At 33.5% G+C, this 16,239-nt stretch overlaps 2 protein-coding genes across 2 annotated transcripts; one reads left to right on the forward strand and one right to left on the reverse strand.

The window, feature by feature from the left end:
• Positions 1-363: 363 nt before the first annotated feature.
• Positions 364-6,299, reverse strand: LOC123880610 (peroxiredoxin-6). Its single transcript, XM_045928810.1, has 5 exons — positions 6,003-6,299; positions 4,754-4,929; positions 3,936-4,137; positions 3,421-3,493; positions 364-757 (listed from the first exon to the last, which is right to left on the reverse strand). The coding sequence occupies exons 1-5, from the start codon at positions 6,086-6,088 to the stop codon at positions 605-607; spliced, it is 690 nt and encodes a 229-aa protein (XP_045784766.1). The 5' UTR covers positions 6,089-6,299; the 3' UTR covers positions 364-604.
• Positions 6,300-7,778: 1,479 nt separating this feature from the next.
• LOC123880611 (cdc42 homolog) lies at positions 7,779-15,225 on the forward strand. The gene is made up of 5 exons (XM_045928811.1): positions 7,779-7,907; positions 9,955-10,239; positions 10,522-10,631; positions 12,168-12,365; positions 13,357-15,225. The coding sequence occupies exons 2-5, from the start codon at positions 10,062-10,064 to the stop codon at positions 13,444-13,446; spliced, it is 576 nt and encodes a 191-aa protein (XP_045784767.1). The 5' UTR covers positions 7,779-7,907; positions 9,955-10,061; the 3' UTR covers positions 13,447-15,225.
• Positions 15,226-16,239: the final 1,014 nt, after the last annotated feature.

The following is a 16,239-nucleotide window of genomic DNA, read 5'->3' on the forward strand; positions in this document are numbered from 1 at the left end:
GAAAGAAAACGTCGTGAGGGAACCTGCATGCCTAAGAGTTACTCCATAATGTTATTAAAGATGTAAGAAGTCTGCCAATGGACACTTAGCCAGCGTCGTAGACTATCATTTTGAAAGGAAACCCGTGTTCATTAGTGAGCCGACGATGGTTGATGATCTACGATTCATATTAATTGAATGAATATGGTATCTAAACTCTTTTCATTCTGAAAGGAGACCCGTTCTTAGTAATAGACCGATGATGGGTTGATCCGGTATTGATGATGACGAAGTAGGTATCTCAATTCCTTTAAAAAATAATTTCTAACCAAAATACATACCTATTTCCGATCTTTAACATTTTGATAATTGTAAACTGATTCAGACAATAATGAAAAGATTTTAATGGTATTATAATATTTTTAATTAATAAAAAGTAGAGAACCAGTTGGTGGTACTGTGAGTCACCACTTATGTGCAAAATATCACATTTCATCAAGAATTTGAGAAAAACAATGAAACACAATTATTTTGCACTTTTGAAAGTTACAATTTAGTAAACATTTTAGAAAAAACAATCAACTTGTCTAACGAAATAAGACGTTACAATTACACAGGAAGGTTTTCAATCCATAATATCCAGATCCGGATTGCAATCTTCGGGGTTCTTTGTCTTGCGAAAATAGCGCTTGCCTGATGGCAAGTCAACCACAGTAATTGGGGGATTGAACCCTTTGGTCTCCGCCACACTAGGCAGCACCATGACGTCATCTCCAATCTAAGTAGAAAAAACAAACAATAAACATTTATATTTATACTAGCGGACGCGGCAGACGTCCTGTCCGGTAAGCCATCATTTTTGCATATCATACTGTTAACTATGGTCTCTATATCTAAATTATTATTAAACATATTCTAACACAATCTATTATAATCTAACACAATCCAATACAACCTAACACAATCTTACACAACCTAATACGATCTAACACAATCTTACACTATCTAACATCATCTACCATAATGTAACATAATCTTACATTATCTAACATAATCTACTATAATCTAACACAGTCTAACACAACCTTACACAATCCAAATCAATGTAACACAATCTTACAAGACCTAACACAATCTAGCACAATCTCTCACAATCTAACTGCTAACACGATCTAGCACAATCTAACACAATCTTACACTATCTAACACAATCCAATACAATCTAACACCTCTTACAATCTTGTGTTCGATTCAAACCAGTGCTACCATTGGTTCTTTTGAATCGTCAAAAGCATCTACATGCTTTTGACGATTCAAAAGAACTTCTAAAAGTCTAATTGAATAAAAATATTTTGGAATTTGAATTTTGAATTTTGTGTTAGGTGGTGCGTGACACAAACAAAATCAAGCACAATCTTAGACAAACTAATAATCTAGCACGGTCTAGCACAATCTTACACTATCTAACACAATCCAATACAATCTAACACACTCTTACACAATCTAAAATAATTATTTAATTATTATTTATTATTGGTTATTTATTTACCTAGATTAATTATATTAATCTAAAATAATCCTTACTAATATTATAAATGCGAAAGTGTGTCTGTCTGTCTGCTACGTTTTCACGGCCCAACCGCTGAACCGATTTTAATGTAATTTGGTACAGACTTGGGATACATCCCGGGGAAGGACATATGCTATTTTTTATCCCAGAATATTAAAGAGTTACAACCTAAAACAATCTCGCATAATCTAACATAATCTGTTAATATCATTTCAGCGAAAATTCCCGAATCATTCAGTATTTTGCAGCAAGATTGAGAAGTTGGGACTTGGGAGTTAAATGACATAGTCTATGCTCGATATTTGAAACATTATTCCACCAGCAAAAGTTCCTGGATCTCTATAGTTTAGAAGTGATATACCCTATATATTATCATCGGGGAAGAACAGTTGGGACTTGGAGTATAATCATGAAGTCGTAGCTTGCTGCCTATAATATTAACTCACTATGAATAGTACCAGAATTAGCATATCTTAGGCAGGCAGTAACCCTACACTCGTAAAAACTAATTCTAAAATTTGGGATCGCTTAACTGCGTTTTAGTCAAGAATAAGAGAGAAGTTTTAAAACAACATAGATGGATGGAGAAAGTTGTAGGTGTTCTATATTACGGAGAGTGAGAATATCCACCTTAATATGGTAGTCTGGAGGATGCAAATTATTATTGAAAGCAAAGAAAGCAAGTATGTAAAGTTTTTGTGTGTCATGGTGACAATTTACTTCCATTAGTAATAATGATTAAGCTTAAAGGACATTTTGTAAGATTTATTAGATTAAATTGCACAAAAAGTAAATGTTCATGCAAATTAAAAGAAACCTTGTTAAGATTTAAACAAAACTCTTTTCCAATGGATTCAAGGAAGCTGAATTCACTGTCGTTAAAACTAGTAACAACGGAAAAGTATACAGGATGTCCTAAAATTAAATACTAAGTCAATATTTATTAATAATTAATATTTAATAGTTGCTTGTTTAAATCCAACGAATTCCATATAAAGTGAATCATACCTAGCATGATGACTAATCAAGACAAGCGTTTATCTAACACCCTGTCACCCCTTTTTTAGTGCTCCGTACCCAAAGGGTAAAAACGGAGCCCTATTAATGTCACTCTGCTCTCTGTCAGTCTGGTCATGAATTAATTATGCTAGGCCTGGTTAAAAACCTACTGTTTATGAAGTTAGTACACTGATTGCGAGTAATTTACTCTTATCCATTGAGGAGTTCCATTCTCCACCACTGAAGATATTCATCAGATCTTCACCAAATTGAAATCAGAGCACCTCTGAAGTATGAACTACCCAACAAGAAAAAAGAATCATCAAAATTATATTTAAAAAAATTTAACAAAATTAAAAAATAAAAATTATATTTTATTAAATATCGGTTTATAATTTTTTAATTGCTCCGCAATCGCGTAACATACAGTCGGATTGAGAACCTCCTTTTATTGAAGTCGGTTAAAGTATGATACACATGTATATAAAGCTTAATAAATATGTATTTGCATAACATACTATAAAACAGAGCTAAATCTGTCTACATGGACTATTAACAAATGTACCAACTTCCTGTCAATATTTGTTACATAATTAATATACTACATTAGTCACCACAATACTGGTTTTATAAGCTCTTTTTGCAATCAAATATCGATTAAACTTGTGTAGACTTATGAGCTTATGAAAGACTAGAGCGTGAAACTATTCTGCGTTACTTTGATTAGAATCTGAGGTAAACCCTGCATAGTAAAATTATTACATTTCTGTCCAGGCTGGAAATGAAGCAATTTAAGGCCAAGTAATATTGGAAGGATGAGGCAAAGCAGAGACTCTACCTTAAGTCTACATAAATAAAATTGACCTTCTTACCTTCCAATTAGCAGGTGTTGCTACCTTATTTTTATCACATAGCTGCAAGGAGTCTATAACGCGCAGTATTTCGCTGAAACAAATAATAATTATCAATTTGTATCATTTATTGAATAACATGCATGCACTTTAACTTTTCAGAATTATGTGCGTTTTAAGCTATTAAGCATCGATCGCTTTTAGGTGACGGAAAACATCGTGAGAAAACCTGCTTGCCTGAGAGTTCTCCATAATGTTCCTAGAGGTGTGTGAAGTCTGCCAATCAGCACTTTGACCAGCGTGGTAGACTATGACCAAACCCTTTTCCTCCTGACAGAAAATCTGTGCTTAGTAGTGAGCCGGCAATTGGTAGATCATGATCTTGGGAGCCGGCGCTGCCGCGGCCAGCCACGCTTTCAAAACGTCGCAGGCCGCGTAGGTTTGAATAGTTCTATAGACTTCGATACTTTACGACAGGCCGCCACCGCAGGCCGCTTCTGTCTGTGACAGGCCTTAATCTAAGGTATATTACTCACTCGAAATTGCGTCCAGTTGAAGCGGGGTAAAGTAGGGACAGTCTGTATTTCTTATAAGGGTCTACAACAAAGACTGCACGTGCAGTGACAGGCATGTCTGTGGAATCTAACTCGCCCTGATCTATCATGCCCAGCCTATAGGCGATAGCCCTTTTTTTGTCTTCTATTATTGGGAAAGGAAATTTATCTTCCTGTGAGGCACCTGTGACAACACAAGGATAAAATATTAATTAAAAAATTGTAACTATACTATTCGAAATTTTGTATTGGCTGTGACAATAGCATGACACACAGTAAAATTAGTGTTTGTTCAAGCAGAACGGTGGGCAGTGAGAATGAGAGTGGAAGTTCGCTGACTTCCTTGTTACCCACTTCTTATTCTCAAGGGTGGGAAGGGAGCGTCAGTAAATATGGTTATATTAAAACTGCCATAGCCCACCAGTTACAATTCAGTCTAAGACAGGCAGGCTCTTATGATCTGAATTGTAACGAGACTAGAAATACAAAGATTTTTTATTCAAATACACTTTTACAAATGATTTTTGAATCATCAAAGTCTACTACTGGATCTGGGTGCACTTCCTATCAAGAATCAGTAAGAAAATTGATGGTTGCCTACACCACTTACAAAAGGTCCTAGGAGTGTTGCAAATTAGTTAAATTTTTTAATGCTGTCACTTTCTGCCAACTGCATTATGATCTTGCAATAAAGTGTCATCATTATAAAATTTAATTAAATAAGTTTAACTGTCCTTAACATCAGGCAATAATTAATATTGTGAAGCAACAACTTTTATTACTTTCAACTTCTGTCTTACCTGCAATAAATTTTATATCCTTAGACCATTCCCAATGAGAGCATACAGAGTCACACGATAGGGCAATAACTTTAACATTGCGTTTTTGAAATTCCGGCATCAACTGGACAAGCTTTGCAAGCTCAGTCGTACATACTGGAGTGAAGTCTGCAGGGTGGGAGAACAGAATACCCCAACTGAAACAATATATGAGATCTTCTTATCTACTACCAAAATATTATGATGTAATAATTCTGCTGACTGACAGAATGGCAAGAGCACCTGGTCAAAGTGGGCCCAAGAAGAACAACAAGGGAAACACAAAAGGATGCTTGCTAACATTTATAGCTTACTAGAGGATGCTCGCGGCTTCGTCCGCGTGGATTTCGGTTTTAAAATCCCATAGGAACTCTTTGATTTTCTGGGATAAAAAGTAACTTACGTCCTTCCCTGGGATGTATCCCAAGTCTGTACCAAATTTCATTAAAATCGGTTCAGCGGTTGGGCTGTGAAAACGTAGCAGACAGACAGACAGACATACTTTCGCATTTATAATATTAGTATGGATTACAAAATTTTGAAATATTATTTAATAGTGTTCAATTATTTCAATTTACTTTTTACATAATTTCTCATCATGACACTTTTTATCATTATTTCAGTTATTATATTGGAAAAATGAGTTGTTTGCACATCTTTAGGTCACAGATGTGTAAATAATGAAATGGGATCAATAGTGTAATTAATTTATAAGTATAGCTACCAGCCTAAAGAATTTGTTTTATTTGGTACAATTAAAGAACAATTTAAGTGGTTAGTGATAGTTACAATAACAGTGTACATAAGGCTTTTTTTTACATTCTTTAAATTATCTCAATAATTATTATTTATGCTCAATTTAAGACACTGCATTAATTAGGAAGTATATTAACAATACAACTTATACATGTGGACAAAGGTTATAATCAAACTAGCTGATGCCCGCGACTTCGTTCGCGTGGATGTAGGTTTTTTAAAATTCCCGTGGGAACTCTTTGATTTTCCGGGATAAAAAGAAGCCTATGTGCTAATCCAGGGTATAATCTATCTCCATTCTAAATTTCAGCCCAATCCGTCCAGTAGTTTTTGCGTGAAGGAGTAACAAACATACACACACACACACATACAAACTTTCTCCTTTATAATATTAGTGTGATGCATTGTTTCAATAACTCCTTCCATTTCATAACAAGTAAAAACATAACAAGTAAAAAAATATGTTTATGCTTACGAGTCTCCAAGCCATTTGTAAAAATTGATTACCCCTTCTGTACTATTTGCCTGAAAATTAGGAAAAGTATCTCCGAGAAGTAACATTTTAAGCCAAAACGGTTATGAAAAATACTTTAAGGTATATTAATCGAAAAACAGAAACAATAGGAATGTTATATGCCACAAAAGATTTTTTATGGTATGTCTTTTGAAAAAAAAAAAGAAAGAAACTAAGAAAGTTCAAAAGAATTGCGTCTTCTCAGTCCAAAAGCATTGACCGGAAAAAGTGGGAAAAACAAGTTTTGACAGTTGATTTCTTCATAAAAATAACGTACGGATCATAGAGTAAATAACTATGACGCGGAATGCGATTCACTAATATTATGGTACTGCCAGACGATTGCGACATACATCAAGCATCGGCAAACACCACAGAGTACTTTTTGCTCATCTTGCCTGACCTATAAAAAAATGTAAAAAAAGGCCAGTGCATGTTGTTTGCCGATGGTTTGCCGTGTCTTCGCCGGCGAAGATGGTCCTCGATTTCTTACGCTCTGCCCTCTGACCACTCCAATTATTTTTTCGAGCCCTTAGGGCTCATCCCCAAGTGGAGCTTCACGCTTGCCAACCCATCCGGTGACGTTGTAGATGTAGCGGCTAGTTGGGCCTACGCAGCATAGTCAATCCAAAACAACCTTAAACAACACATAACACAAGCGTGGGGCATATGAAGTACCTACTCCAGTAGGTACTTCTATGCCCCATAAAGGTACGCTTATGCCGGTTGCACATGCTTGTGACAAACAACAAACATCAAGCATGTGGACAGGTGTTTGGGCACCTAGGTATGCTTGCCAACGCTTTGGAGCGTTCCGATTGGCAGGAAGCTATATCTGTGGTGTTTGCTGATACCTACTTGGTGTTTGTTGTTTGCCACAAGCGTGTGGCGCAGGCCTAAAGCCAGAGACTTGTGACGTGCTTGTGACAAACAGCAAACAGCAAGTTTCAGCAAACACCACAGATGGCTTGCTTGTCAATCAGAACGCTCCAAAGCGTTGGTGGATGGGTGTTTGTGTCATTGATTTGATCTAATCAAAGGTTTGCGTATGTTTGCCAACGTTTTGATGCGTTCCGATTGGCAGGCAAGCCCATGGCAAATCATGGCTTGCCAAGCTTGCTGTTTGTTGCTTGCCACCTACGTCCATGTTGCCACCAGCTTGAAGCACCAGCTTAGAATTTAACCTTTTAAAAAAAATATTGGCTTGCATATTGGCTTGGATTTTGAAAACGTAATGCGTAGACTATCCTTTTTAAGTTTTTGCCTTTTTGGCTATCTGTGGTGACCAATCAAAGAATCAATGCTTGTGTTGCCATTAGCGAAGAAATTTCTGATTAGGAGAGTGGGATGCAGGCAGATTATGATGAAGAAAATAATATCAAATTAACAAAATTACTAAACGGATTTTCTGCTTTTTCATTTATTGAGGAACGATCGCATTCTTAGAAAAACTTAAAATGTCGCTTTCAGCGCTTGGAGCCTCAGCAATGCATGATCCGCAATAAAATTATAGGTAACTAATTTACTACAGCTCAGTCATGAAGTACCTTAATAGGTGTTTTTTTTAATTGCATACATTAAATAAGCATTAAATTCGAATAATTCACAAGTCAAAGAGTATCTAATCAGTAATCACTATGTTTTTCACAAGACGTTATATAAAAATTCTAATGGGCGGGGAATTTAATAGTATGCAAATGGCAGCACAGATCTCGTCTATCTTGTCAATGGCGTCACCGTCAAGGACTCTGCCTGACTCTGCCCGTTGCCACCTACTTTGCTTGTAATTCGTAGGTTTTACACTGTATTTCACTTCGTTGCAGTGCAATCTGAAGCTTTATTTTGTTTCTGTTTCTGTGATATAACGTAAGTAAATTCTTGTTTAATAAGTAATTAGTATAAATTTATTGGTACCGAATACTTCCTTGCATGGGTTTTTCGACCCGACAAGATGGACGTCAATAGTATTGTGACGTGATTATATAAAATAACTAGATGAACTCATTGTATTGTGTGATAACAGTAGTCTAAAGTATTATACATTCTATAATATTTCATAAAAGTACAATTTTAACTGTTGGGTATTAGAATTTGGCCCGAGTTTTTGGATTGCGATGGAAACCTGCCCATAACGGCATCAAAATGATGTGCAATTCTGCAGTTATGTTGACTACTGACTAGGCATATTATTATATGCGTGCGTGTAAGCCTGTTATTTTGAGATTGTGTATATAGTACAAAACCTTGAGCTTAAGACTTAAAGAAACCCACATTGGTCTATTTACATGACATATAATAGGGTCATTGTCCCCTTTTTTCTAAGTATGTACTCTAATCTGTGCAGCTAATGTCCTATGATAGGTACTGATGTTAGCATTATCTTTAAATTCTTGGTTAGCTTTGCGAGTTTCGATTTTATTTAGCTTTTGTGTGTGCTTAGCATTATAAAAATTGACTGGAAATTTCTTTGGGATTTTTATTAGGTCTAATTTTATTTCCATATCCAAATATATTATTCTGGACAGTTTAATTTTTATAACTTTGTATAGTCATCTAGTTGAAACTATCAGAGCTTTGGAGATATACATTGTTGAAATTCTGAACTGATTAGAATCTATTGGAATGTGTCTACTTGTTATTTTAGTAGCACCTACCATAAACATTGCTAGACTGATGCTGATACAGAGGCGAACTATAATATACTTGAATATAATTTAAATGATTCTGGGTTTGTGATTGAGATTAGTATTTAATTAAGATAAGTATTTACTTGTAGGTTTTGTATGTAAATGAACACAATTATTGTGTTCTGATGTAGTTTTATTAAATATCGAAAGAATTAGATCTAAGAAAAAGCCAAAATGAGTAACCTCATTCTGGATTTTTCTAAGATCAAATGAGTCCAGTCCAGAATATTTATTCTGGACTGGATGATGCCTGCGGCTTCATACATGTATTTGTAGGTATACAAAACCTGTGAAAACTCATTCATTACCTGGTATAAATAATATATGTCTCCAGAATGCAAGCCATCTCTGTCACCATACCAAAATTGGTTACAAAGATGAAATGTGAATAGATAGCAAAAACATGTAACAAAAATAGTTTGAGCTTTTGGTATATTTTTGTTAACTTTTCATCATAGTAAGACTACTGTCACTACTTACTGTCTATGCTTTACACAAATAACACTGAATTTGCATGCAAGATGTGGAATGAAATGTCAGTGTGACAGTTTATTAAGAAATCTTAAATATTAGGTATTTTAAATTTGACATAGAATTTTTAGTCATAATATAATATGTATATACAGTGGAATCTCTATAACTCGAACCTTGCTAAGTCGAAATCCTCAGTAAGTCGAAAAAATTGCCATTTCCTTCCACTTAACCCCTAAATACGCGGTATCTCGAATTATTTATTTAGTTAGTAAAATATAATGATGTCTTACTTAGAATTCCCCAAAATAATAGCAATAAAATCTAAAAAACTTTCTAAGTAACAGCTGTGAACGTTATGTTTGTTCCTTGTTGACAAAGGACACAATTATTTTTAGCGGAGCTTGTCTGTCAGTATTATTTTGGCTGTTAACTAGCAACAACATGAGTACAAAGCGGAAACTAAAGACTGACTCTACTACTATACAAATCGAAAAATATACTTAGAAATTGCGCCTCTGTAAGTCTAAATTTCGGTAGTTAAGTCTTATGTATCTCGAAGTTCCTGTTAAGTTGAAAACTCGTTAACTCGATTTTTTTGCATTTCCCCACATTCGAGTTATAGAGATTCCACTGTATATTGCAGTGGCCCTAACCCAATGAACCCACTCACTGCTTAGCGACTTAATTTACATCTATAGTCTTGCAACTTAAGTTATTAAAGTTTCTTTTCTAAATACCGAACATCTTTTCAGATACTAAAACATCTGTATGTGCTATGAAAACTGAGTTTCAAGACTACAAAAAGTGAAGAATAATTAATACCTTAAAAAAAAGAAATTAAAGCATAAAAAATAACAAGATGCAGACTATAAAATGTGTTGTGGTTGGTGACGGAGCGGTGGGCAAGACGTGCCTGCTGATTAGTTATACTACCAACAAGTTTCCTTCTGAGTATGTGCCCACCGTTTTTGACAACTATGCTGTAACTGTCATGATTGGAGGTGAACCATACACACTAGGTCTCTTTGATACTGCAGGTTCGTAAAAAGTCTTATTAAATTTTTGTACATAGACTAAATGAAAAAAATGGATAGACACTAAACAAATAGATATGTGAGCCCTTCTCTTTTGGTCTCATACATTGCACTTTGTGAAAGTATGAAGGGCATTTGATAAACATCTGGTTATTTTGATTTTGACCGCTGTTTATCACCTTTTTTGTTTTAATCTGTCTTAATAATTTTACAAGTCTTCTATTATTTGGTCAAAGTTTTCAATGGAAACGTTTGTTAATAACAGCTTATTATTATTGTTATCAGGTCAGGAAGATTATGACAGGCTGAGACCCCTAAGTTATCCACAAACAGATGTTTTCCTTGTATGCTTCAGTGTGGTGAGCCCCAGTTCATTCGAGAATGTTAAGGAAAAGGTAATGTGTTATTCTGATTAATTAGCTAAATAAACTTATGGACAATAATGTGTTAACAAGGTCGCAAAAACTAATACTATGTTGTTGATTTTATGGGAATGATGTACAGTAGGCAAAGTAAGTGCAAAGACAAGTCTGACCCTAATCAGAAAGAAAGAAGAAAGAAAATAGTTATTTGTTCATCAAGATAGCAAAAAATTTGCTATCATGTGATACATACAACTTTTCACCTCAATAGCGAAAAAATACAAGATGTAAGAAAAATAATTATTTATTGAAACACTAAGAAATTTTTACATTCTTGTAAAATATATTAATTAATTAATTTTAATTTTTTCTTAATTTTCATGTTGTGTGTGTAAAACACATTTTAACAAAAAGTAAATATTTTGAATAATAAAATAGAGAGTTGTTGAAACAAAATTGTTGAAATAAAATGTATGGGGTATGCAATATTAGATACAACATTTCCGAACGTTTCTTGTGACGATGAATTGAATAAATGCCAATCCAAAGCATTCTAAAAAAAAATACACAACATAAGAATAATTCATCTACGACTTACCAGGCTGCATGGTCTACGACCTTTGCCTTTCCTGAAGGGGATAAAATCAACATCATCATCATCATAAAAGAAAATACTTTTTCTCACACCAGTGAGCAAAATTGAGTTTTGCTCACTGGTTTTAGGCAGCAAAGGCGCCCTGTTTAAGCTAGAGAGGTGAAAAGTTTATTTCTTAAATTGTGAAATCAGTAATGAAGTAATCTGTTTCTGCTTAGCATCATACTGGAATATTATATGTACAATCTAAGAAAGGAGTCACGATATTTGCTTTATGTATCAACTGTCAAGTCAAAAGTATGGTAAACTGTACTTTTCCATACTGTTCACTGTACAAATAATACTGTCATGTCAACACAGATAATACTAAACAAGTGGAAGCATATCTGTGGCAATATGGTGGTTACTTATTCCCAGACCAGACAGCTTTATTTTTAACCCCCGACCCAAAAAGAGGGGTGTTATAAGTTTGACGTGTGTATCTGTGTATCTGTGTGTCTGTGTATCTGTCTGTGGCATCGTAGCGCCTAAACGAATGAACCGATTTTAATTTGCTTTTTTTTGTTTGCAAGGTGGCTTGATTGAGAGTGTTCTTAGCTATAATCCAAAAAAATTGGTTCAGCCGTTTAAGAGTTCTTTTCTAGTTTTCTTGTAGAAAAAAGGTTAGATAATAGTTCATAATATTATGTCAATTGACAAATGTCAAGCTGTCAAGATGGACGTTGCCTAGAAACATAATTATTTATTTGAAAATGATGTTTTGGAAAACTCGGATACTTTGGATCGTAGGCGCAGTCCAAGCAAATCGGTTCAGCCGTTTGAAAGTTATCAGGTCTTTTCGGTCTTTTCTAGTTACTGTAACCTTCACTTGTCAGGGGTGTTATAAATTTTTAATTTACACTTGTATAGAAATTTAGTCTGATGTGTCTATGTAAATACTACTAAAATTTTACAAAATTCATTACTATTTGCAGTGGGTACCAGAAATCACTCATCATCAACAAAAGACACCATTCCTGTTGGTGGGCACGCAGATAGATTTACGAGATGACCCCGCCACTATGGAGAAGTTAGCAAAGATAAAGCAAAAGCCAGTGTCTCTGGAGCAAGGGGAGAAACTTGCAAAAGAGTTGAAAGCTGTCAAATATGTGGAATGCTCAGCTCTTACTCAGGTGAGTTTGTATAACATCCATCCAATGTGTAAATTTCCATACTACTACACGACAGTGGAAAAATGTTGTAAGATAGTTTTATACTGTTTTATTCTATTCACACATACAACCATTTCTATGATGAACATGGGCAACATTTTTGCAGCTATGAAACATTATTATTCATTATTCATATTCTATAATATAAAAATGAATCGCAAAATGTGTTGGTAAGCGCATAACTCAACAACGCCTGGACCAATTTGGCCAAATCTTTTTTTAAAATGTTCGTTGAAGTTCAAGGATGGTTTTTACGGCGAGAAAAATTAGAATTATTGCTGGAAAAACCCTAAAAATAGCCCTTACAAATCTTTTTGACAGGACGAAGTCTGTCGGGTCAGCTAGTAATAGATAAAGATGTTAAGCTACTTATATTTATATGCAAAATAAGTTGTCCAATGTGAACGCTAGTGTATTCTTTGCATTCCTAATAGTTATACTTTTTCTATTCAGCAGAAGTTACTCTTTTCTAATCTTAACTTAGTCCTGTATTTTAATTTTTAACCCCCGACCCAAAAAGAGGGGTGTTATAAGTTTGACGTGTGTATCTGTGTGTCTGTGTATCTGTGTATCTGTGTATCTGTCTGTGGCATCGTAGCGCCTAAACGAATGAACCTATTTTAATTTACTTTTTTTTGTTTGAAAGGTGGCTTGATCGAGAGTGTTCTTAGCTATAATCCAAAAAAATTGGTTCAGCCATTTAAGAGTTATCAGCTCTTTTCTAGTTTTCTTGTAGAAAAGAAGGTTAGATATCCGTTAGGTTCATAATATTATGTCAATTGACACATGTCAAGCTGTCAAGATGGATGTTGCCTAGATACATAATTATTTATTTGAAAATAATGTTTTGGAAAACTCAAATACTTTGTCGGGGGTGTTATAAATTTTTAATTTACACTTGTTATTCAATCACCAAAACATGAGTTTGACTCACAGTGGTATGTGCTTCCAGAAAGGGCTGAAGAATGTGTTTGATGAAGCTATCTTAGCAGCTTTGGAGCCTCCAGAGCCAGTCAAAAGAAGGAAATGTGTTGTGTTGTAATGTAATGCAACAGCTCCCCAATCATGGCACACAGCCGGGCGATCATGAAACCCATATAAACTACCATTTGTAATGTTCATCTTCTTTTTATAATCATTACTATTAAATATGCCATATATTGAATAACTAGCCAGGCTGTAAAGTAGTCTTGGGCCAAATAATCCTATTTGGATTTTTAAAAGAAGCATCCCAGCACGCTCCCCAGGGCTTTCCATTTAAACATAGTTCGGCTCTTATTTTAATGAAATTTTTAAATATGATCCAGAAACTAATATCTGTCTTTGGTTTGCCGAATTTCCATAAAAAGTGCAGTTTTAAAGTTAACCAAACTCTTGTTTACGAACAGAAATTTCAATGAGTTTGATTGTGGTTTGATTTTATATTTATTGATATTTAAATGAAATGAAATGATTTTTTTTATTTGCAAAAAACATTGTACATAAGTAGGTGTTAACTTAATTATTTATTAAATATATTAAATTTGTTTTATTAATTGACACGCAAAAATTATCACTTGTATAATGATTTTATTACTGATCCATTAAAAATAGGTTGCTTTTTTACAGTTTCGATAATTGCATTAAATATGCTCAAAGTACCTACATTACAGGCATACTGGAACACATCGTTTTACAATACCATCGTTATTTTATCGTTTTATCGTGAGTGATTTCCATTATAAGTATAGGTTGTACATCTGTACGTATTTAGTGGATGTAAGCTTGACTAGTTTCGAATCCATCCGGTGTCCTTTTTCAGCCTCAACCGCAATATGCAGTGTGCTGAGTCTCTATGAAAAAGGGGGGTATGGGATTGAAACTATTCAGGCTTATATCAACTAGATACGTGAGTGTAGCCCTAAGAACCTATACCATAATCTCTAATTTATTTGTCTCATTTTACCCCATTTTTAAAAAATGTACACAAAACTAAAATAACAGAAAAATTAGTTATATTAATACCATAATTATTAATAATCAAAATAAAATTTAAAGCTACAAATAAGAGCCAAACTATGTTTTCTTGGAGCTTGTAAGGAATAAATCCCTCTTAATAAAATGAAATATTTATTATGAATATTAAGTAACATTTAAAGACCTATTGTACGAGTTATAATATCGAAAGTGGCAAAATCGATGCTCCTTTTTCTTTTTAATGAAATATACAAAAGCACTACAATTGATACGTTTTATCTAGATTAAAAACTGTATTAAATTAAAAACGATATTTTGTAATATAGGTCTATACATATATAGGTTTAGATTTTTTAAATGTAACATACAAAACAATAATTTATCATTTTGATTTTAGTTTGGATTTTGCTATTTTTGATATTATATAAATCAGTTATTAATAACAATTTTATAAGTCATTTGTACCTATAATTAGCATTATATAAAACCATTTTGTACTTCATGATATATATTAAAGTTGATAGTTTATGAATTAATTATTATTAACCATGACTATATTCTTACAACATGGATAATATGCTTTTAATATGAAGACTTTATTTACTAATATTTTCTGTCTGCATACTTATGAACTAAATTATGAATATTATTAAGAGGCAAATAAATATTTTATATAGTAATCAACAAATTGTAATATTTTCTAGTTGAATGTTTTAGTCGCTGGAACAATATTTTTTAACTTACAACTGCTTTGCATTTCAATTAAGAAGACAATTACTTTGTAACTTACATTATTGTGAAACTTTTACCACCAGCAATTAAATTCTTCTTTTGATTAAAATTTTAATGTTTTTATTTATATATTAAAAAATATATATATATATATATATATTCCAAAAAAAGTTTGAAATTATATTTCTAACTAGAAGATGCCAGCGGCTTCGCCCGCGTAGATTTCGGTTTTGTAAAATCCCGTAGGAACTCTTTGATTTTCCGGGATAAAAAGTAGCCTATGTGCTAATCCAGGATATTATCTATCTCCATTCCAAATCCATTCAGTAGTTATTGCGTGAAAGAGTAACAAACATACACACACACACACACATACAAACTTTCGCCTTTATAATATTAGTGTGATGTGATAGTGTGATATCGCCATGCACTTCTTAGTTGAAACACATAGCATGTACATAAATTAATGTTTTAAGCTAATTATTTTTCCGTAGATTTTAACATTATTGTATTTTTCGCTTCTTAATAATAATTTGTAATTAATGTATTTTAACTTTATCACAGGAATACATTGTTTCTTGTGTTTTTTTAGATTTTGCTAATTTTATCAAAATATATTTTGTAATTAAGGATACACCTTAGGTAATATAAACATGTATCACTAATATGTATGTGAGGTTAACTATACAGAGTATTATTATAGTGTAACAATTAGTCTTGAAAATTTGTGAAAATAGCATTTTTATTTGAATAGCATTGATTCTGATGTCTTTCTTAAACTAAATTTAGAGTATGTTAAGTCTTTTCCTTTGAAGTACTGTAGAGAAAGGCCAGAAAGCTAAGATTAAATTAACAACTTTTAGTGTTACCCTACCAATTTGAACCATCGTCAAGGATCCATCTGGATCCATCGGACTGGCTGAAGTTGCAAGGTTTGACAGTTCCAAATAAGGTTTCTGCCCTTTTTTATTACATTGACAAGAAACACATACAAATACTCTAAAATTTCGTTTGACATTAAAATCAGCATCAATATAATGCAATGTGAATAATTTTGACTGAATTAAAAGTATTCATTCCATGGAATATTTTCGCATTTTCATGTATGCAGTGCTGTCTCGATTGTAACAATGAAGTATTTATATTA

This window comes from Maniola jurtina, chromosome Z, assembly GCF_905333055.1.
Source record: "Maniola jurtina chromosome Z, ilManJurt1.1, whole genome shotgun sequence".
Classification (NCBI taxonomy): Eukaryota; Metazoa; Arthropoda; class Insecta; order Lepidoptera; family Nymphalidae; genus Maniola; species Maniola jurtina.

What these genes read in the sequence shown, in the direction of transcription:
- LOC123880610 (XM_045928810.1), bottom strand. Translation starts at nt 6,088, where the DNA reads ATGTTACTTCTCGGAGATACTTTTCCTAATTTTCAGGCAAATAGTACA. An exon ending in TACAAATGGCTTGGAGACTC is followed by an intron (nt 4,930 to 6,002) that starts GTAAGCATAAAC and finishes ATATTGTTTCAG; the next exon opens with TTGGGGTATTCTGTTCTCCC. An exon ending in CAACACCTGCTAATTGGAAG is followed by an intron (nt 758 to 3,420) that starts GTAAGAAGGTCA and finishes TTTTCTACTTAG; the next exon opens with ATTGGAGATGACGTCATGGT.
- LOC123880611 (XM_045928811.1), top strand. Translation starts at nt 10,062, where the DNA reads ATGCAGACTATAAAATGTGTTGTGGTTGGTGACGGAGCGGTGGGCAAG. An exon ending in AGGTCTCTTTGATACTGCAG is followed by an intron (nt 10,240 to 10,521) that starts GTTCGTAAAAAG and finishes TATTGTTATCAG; the next exon opens with GTCAGGAAGATTATGACAGG. An exon ending in TCGAGAATGTTAAGGAAAAG is followed by an intron (nt 10,632 to 12,167) that starts GTAATGTGTTAT and finishes TACTATTTGCAG; the next exon opens with TGGGTACCAGAAATCACTCA.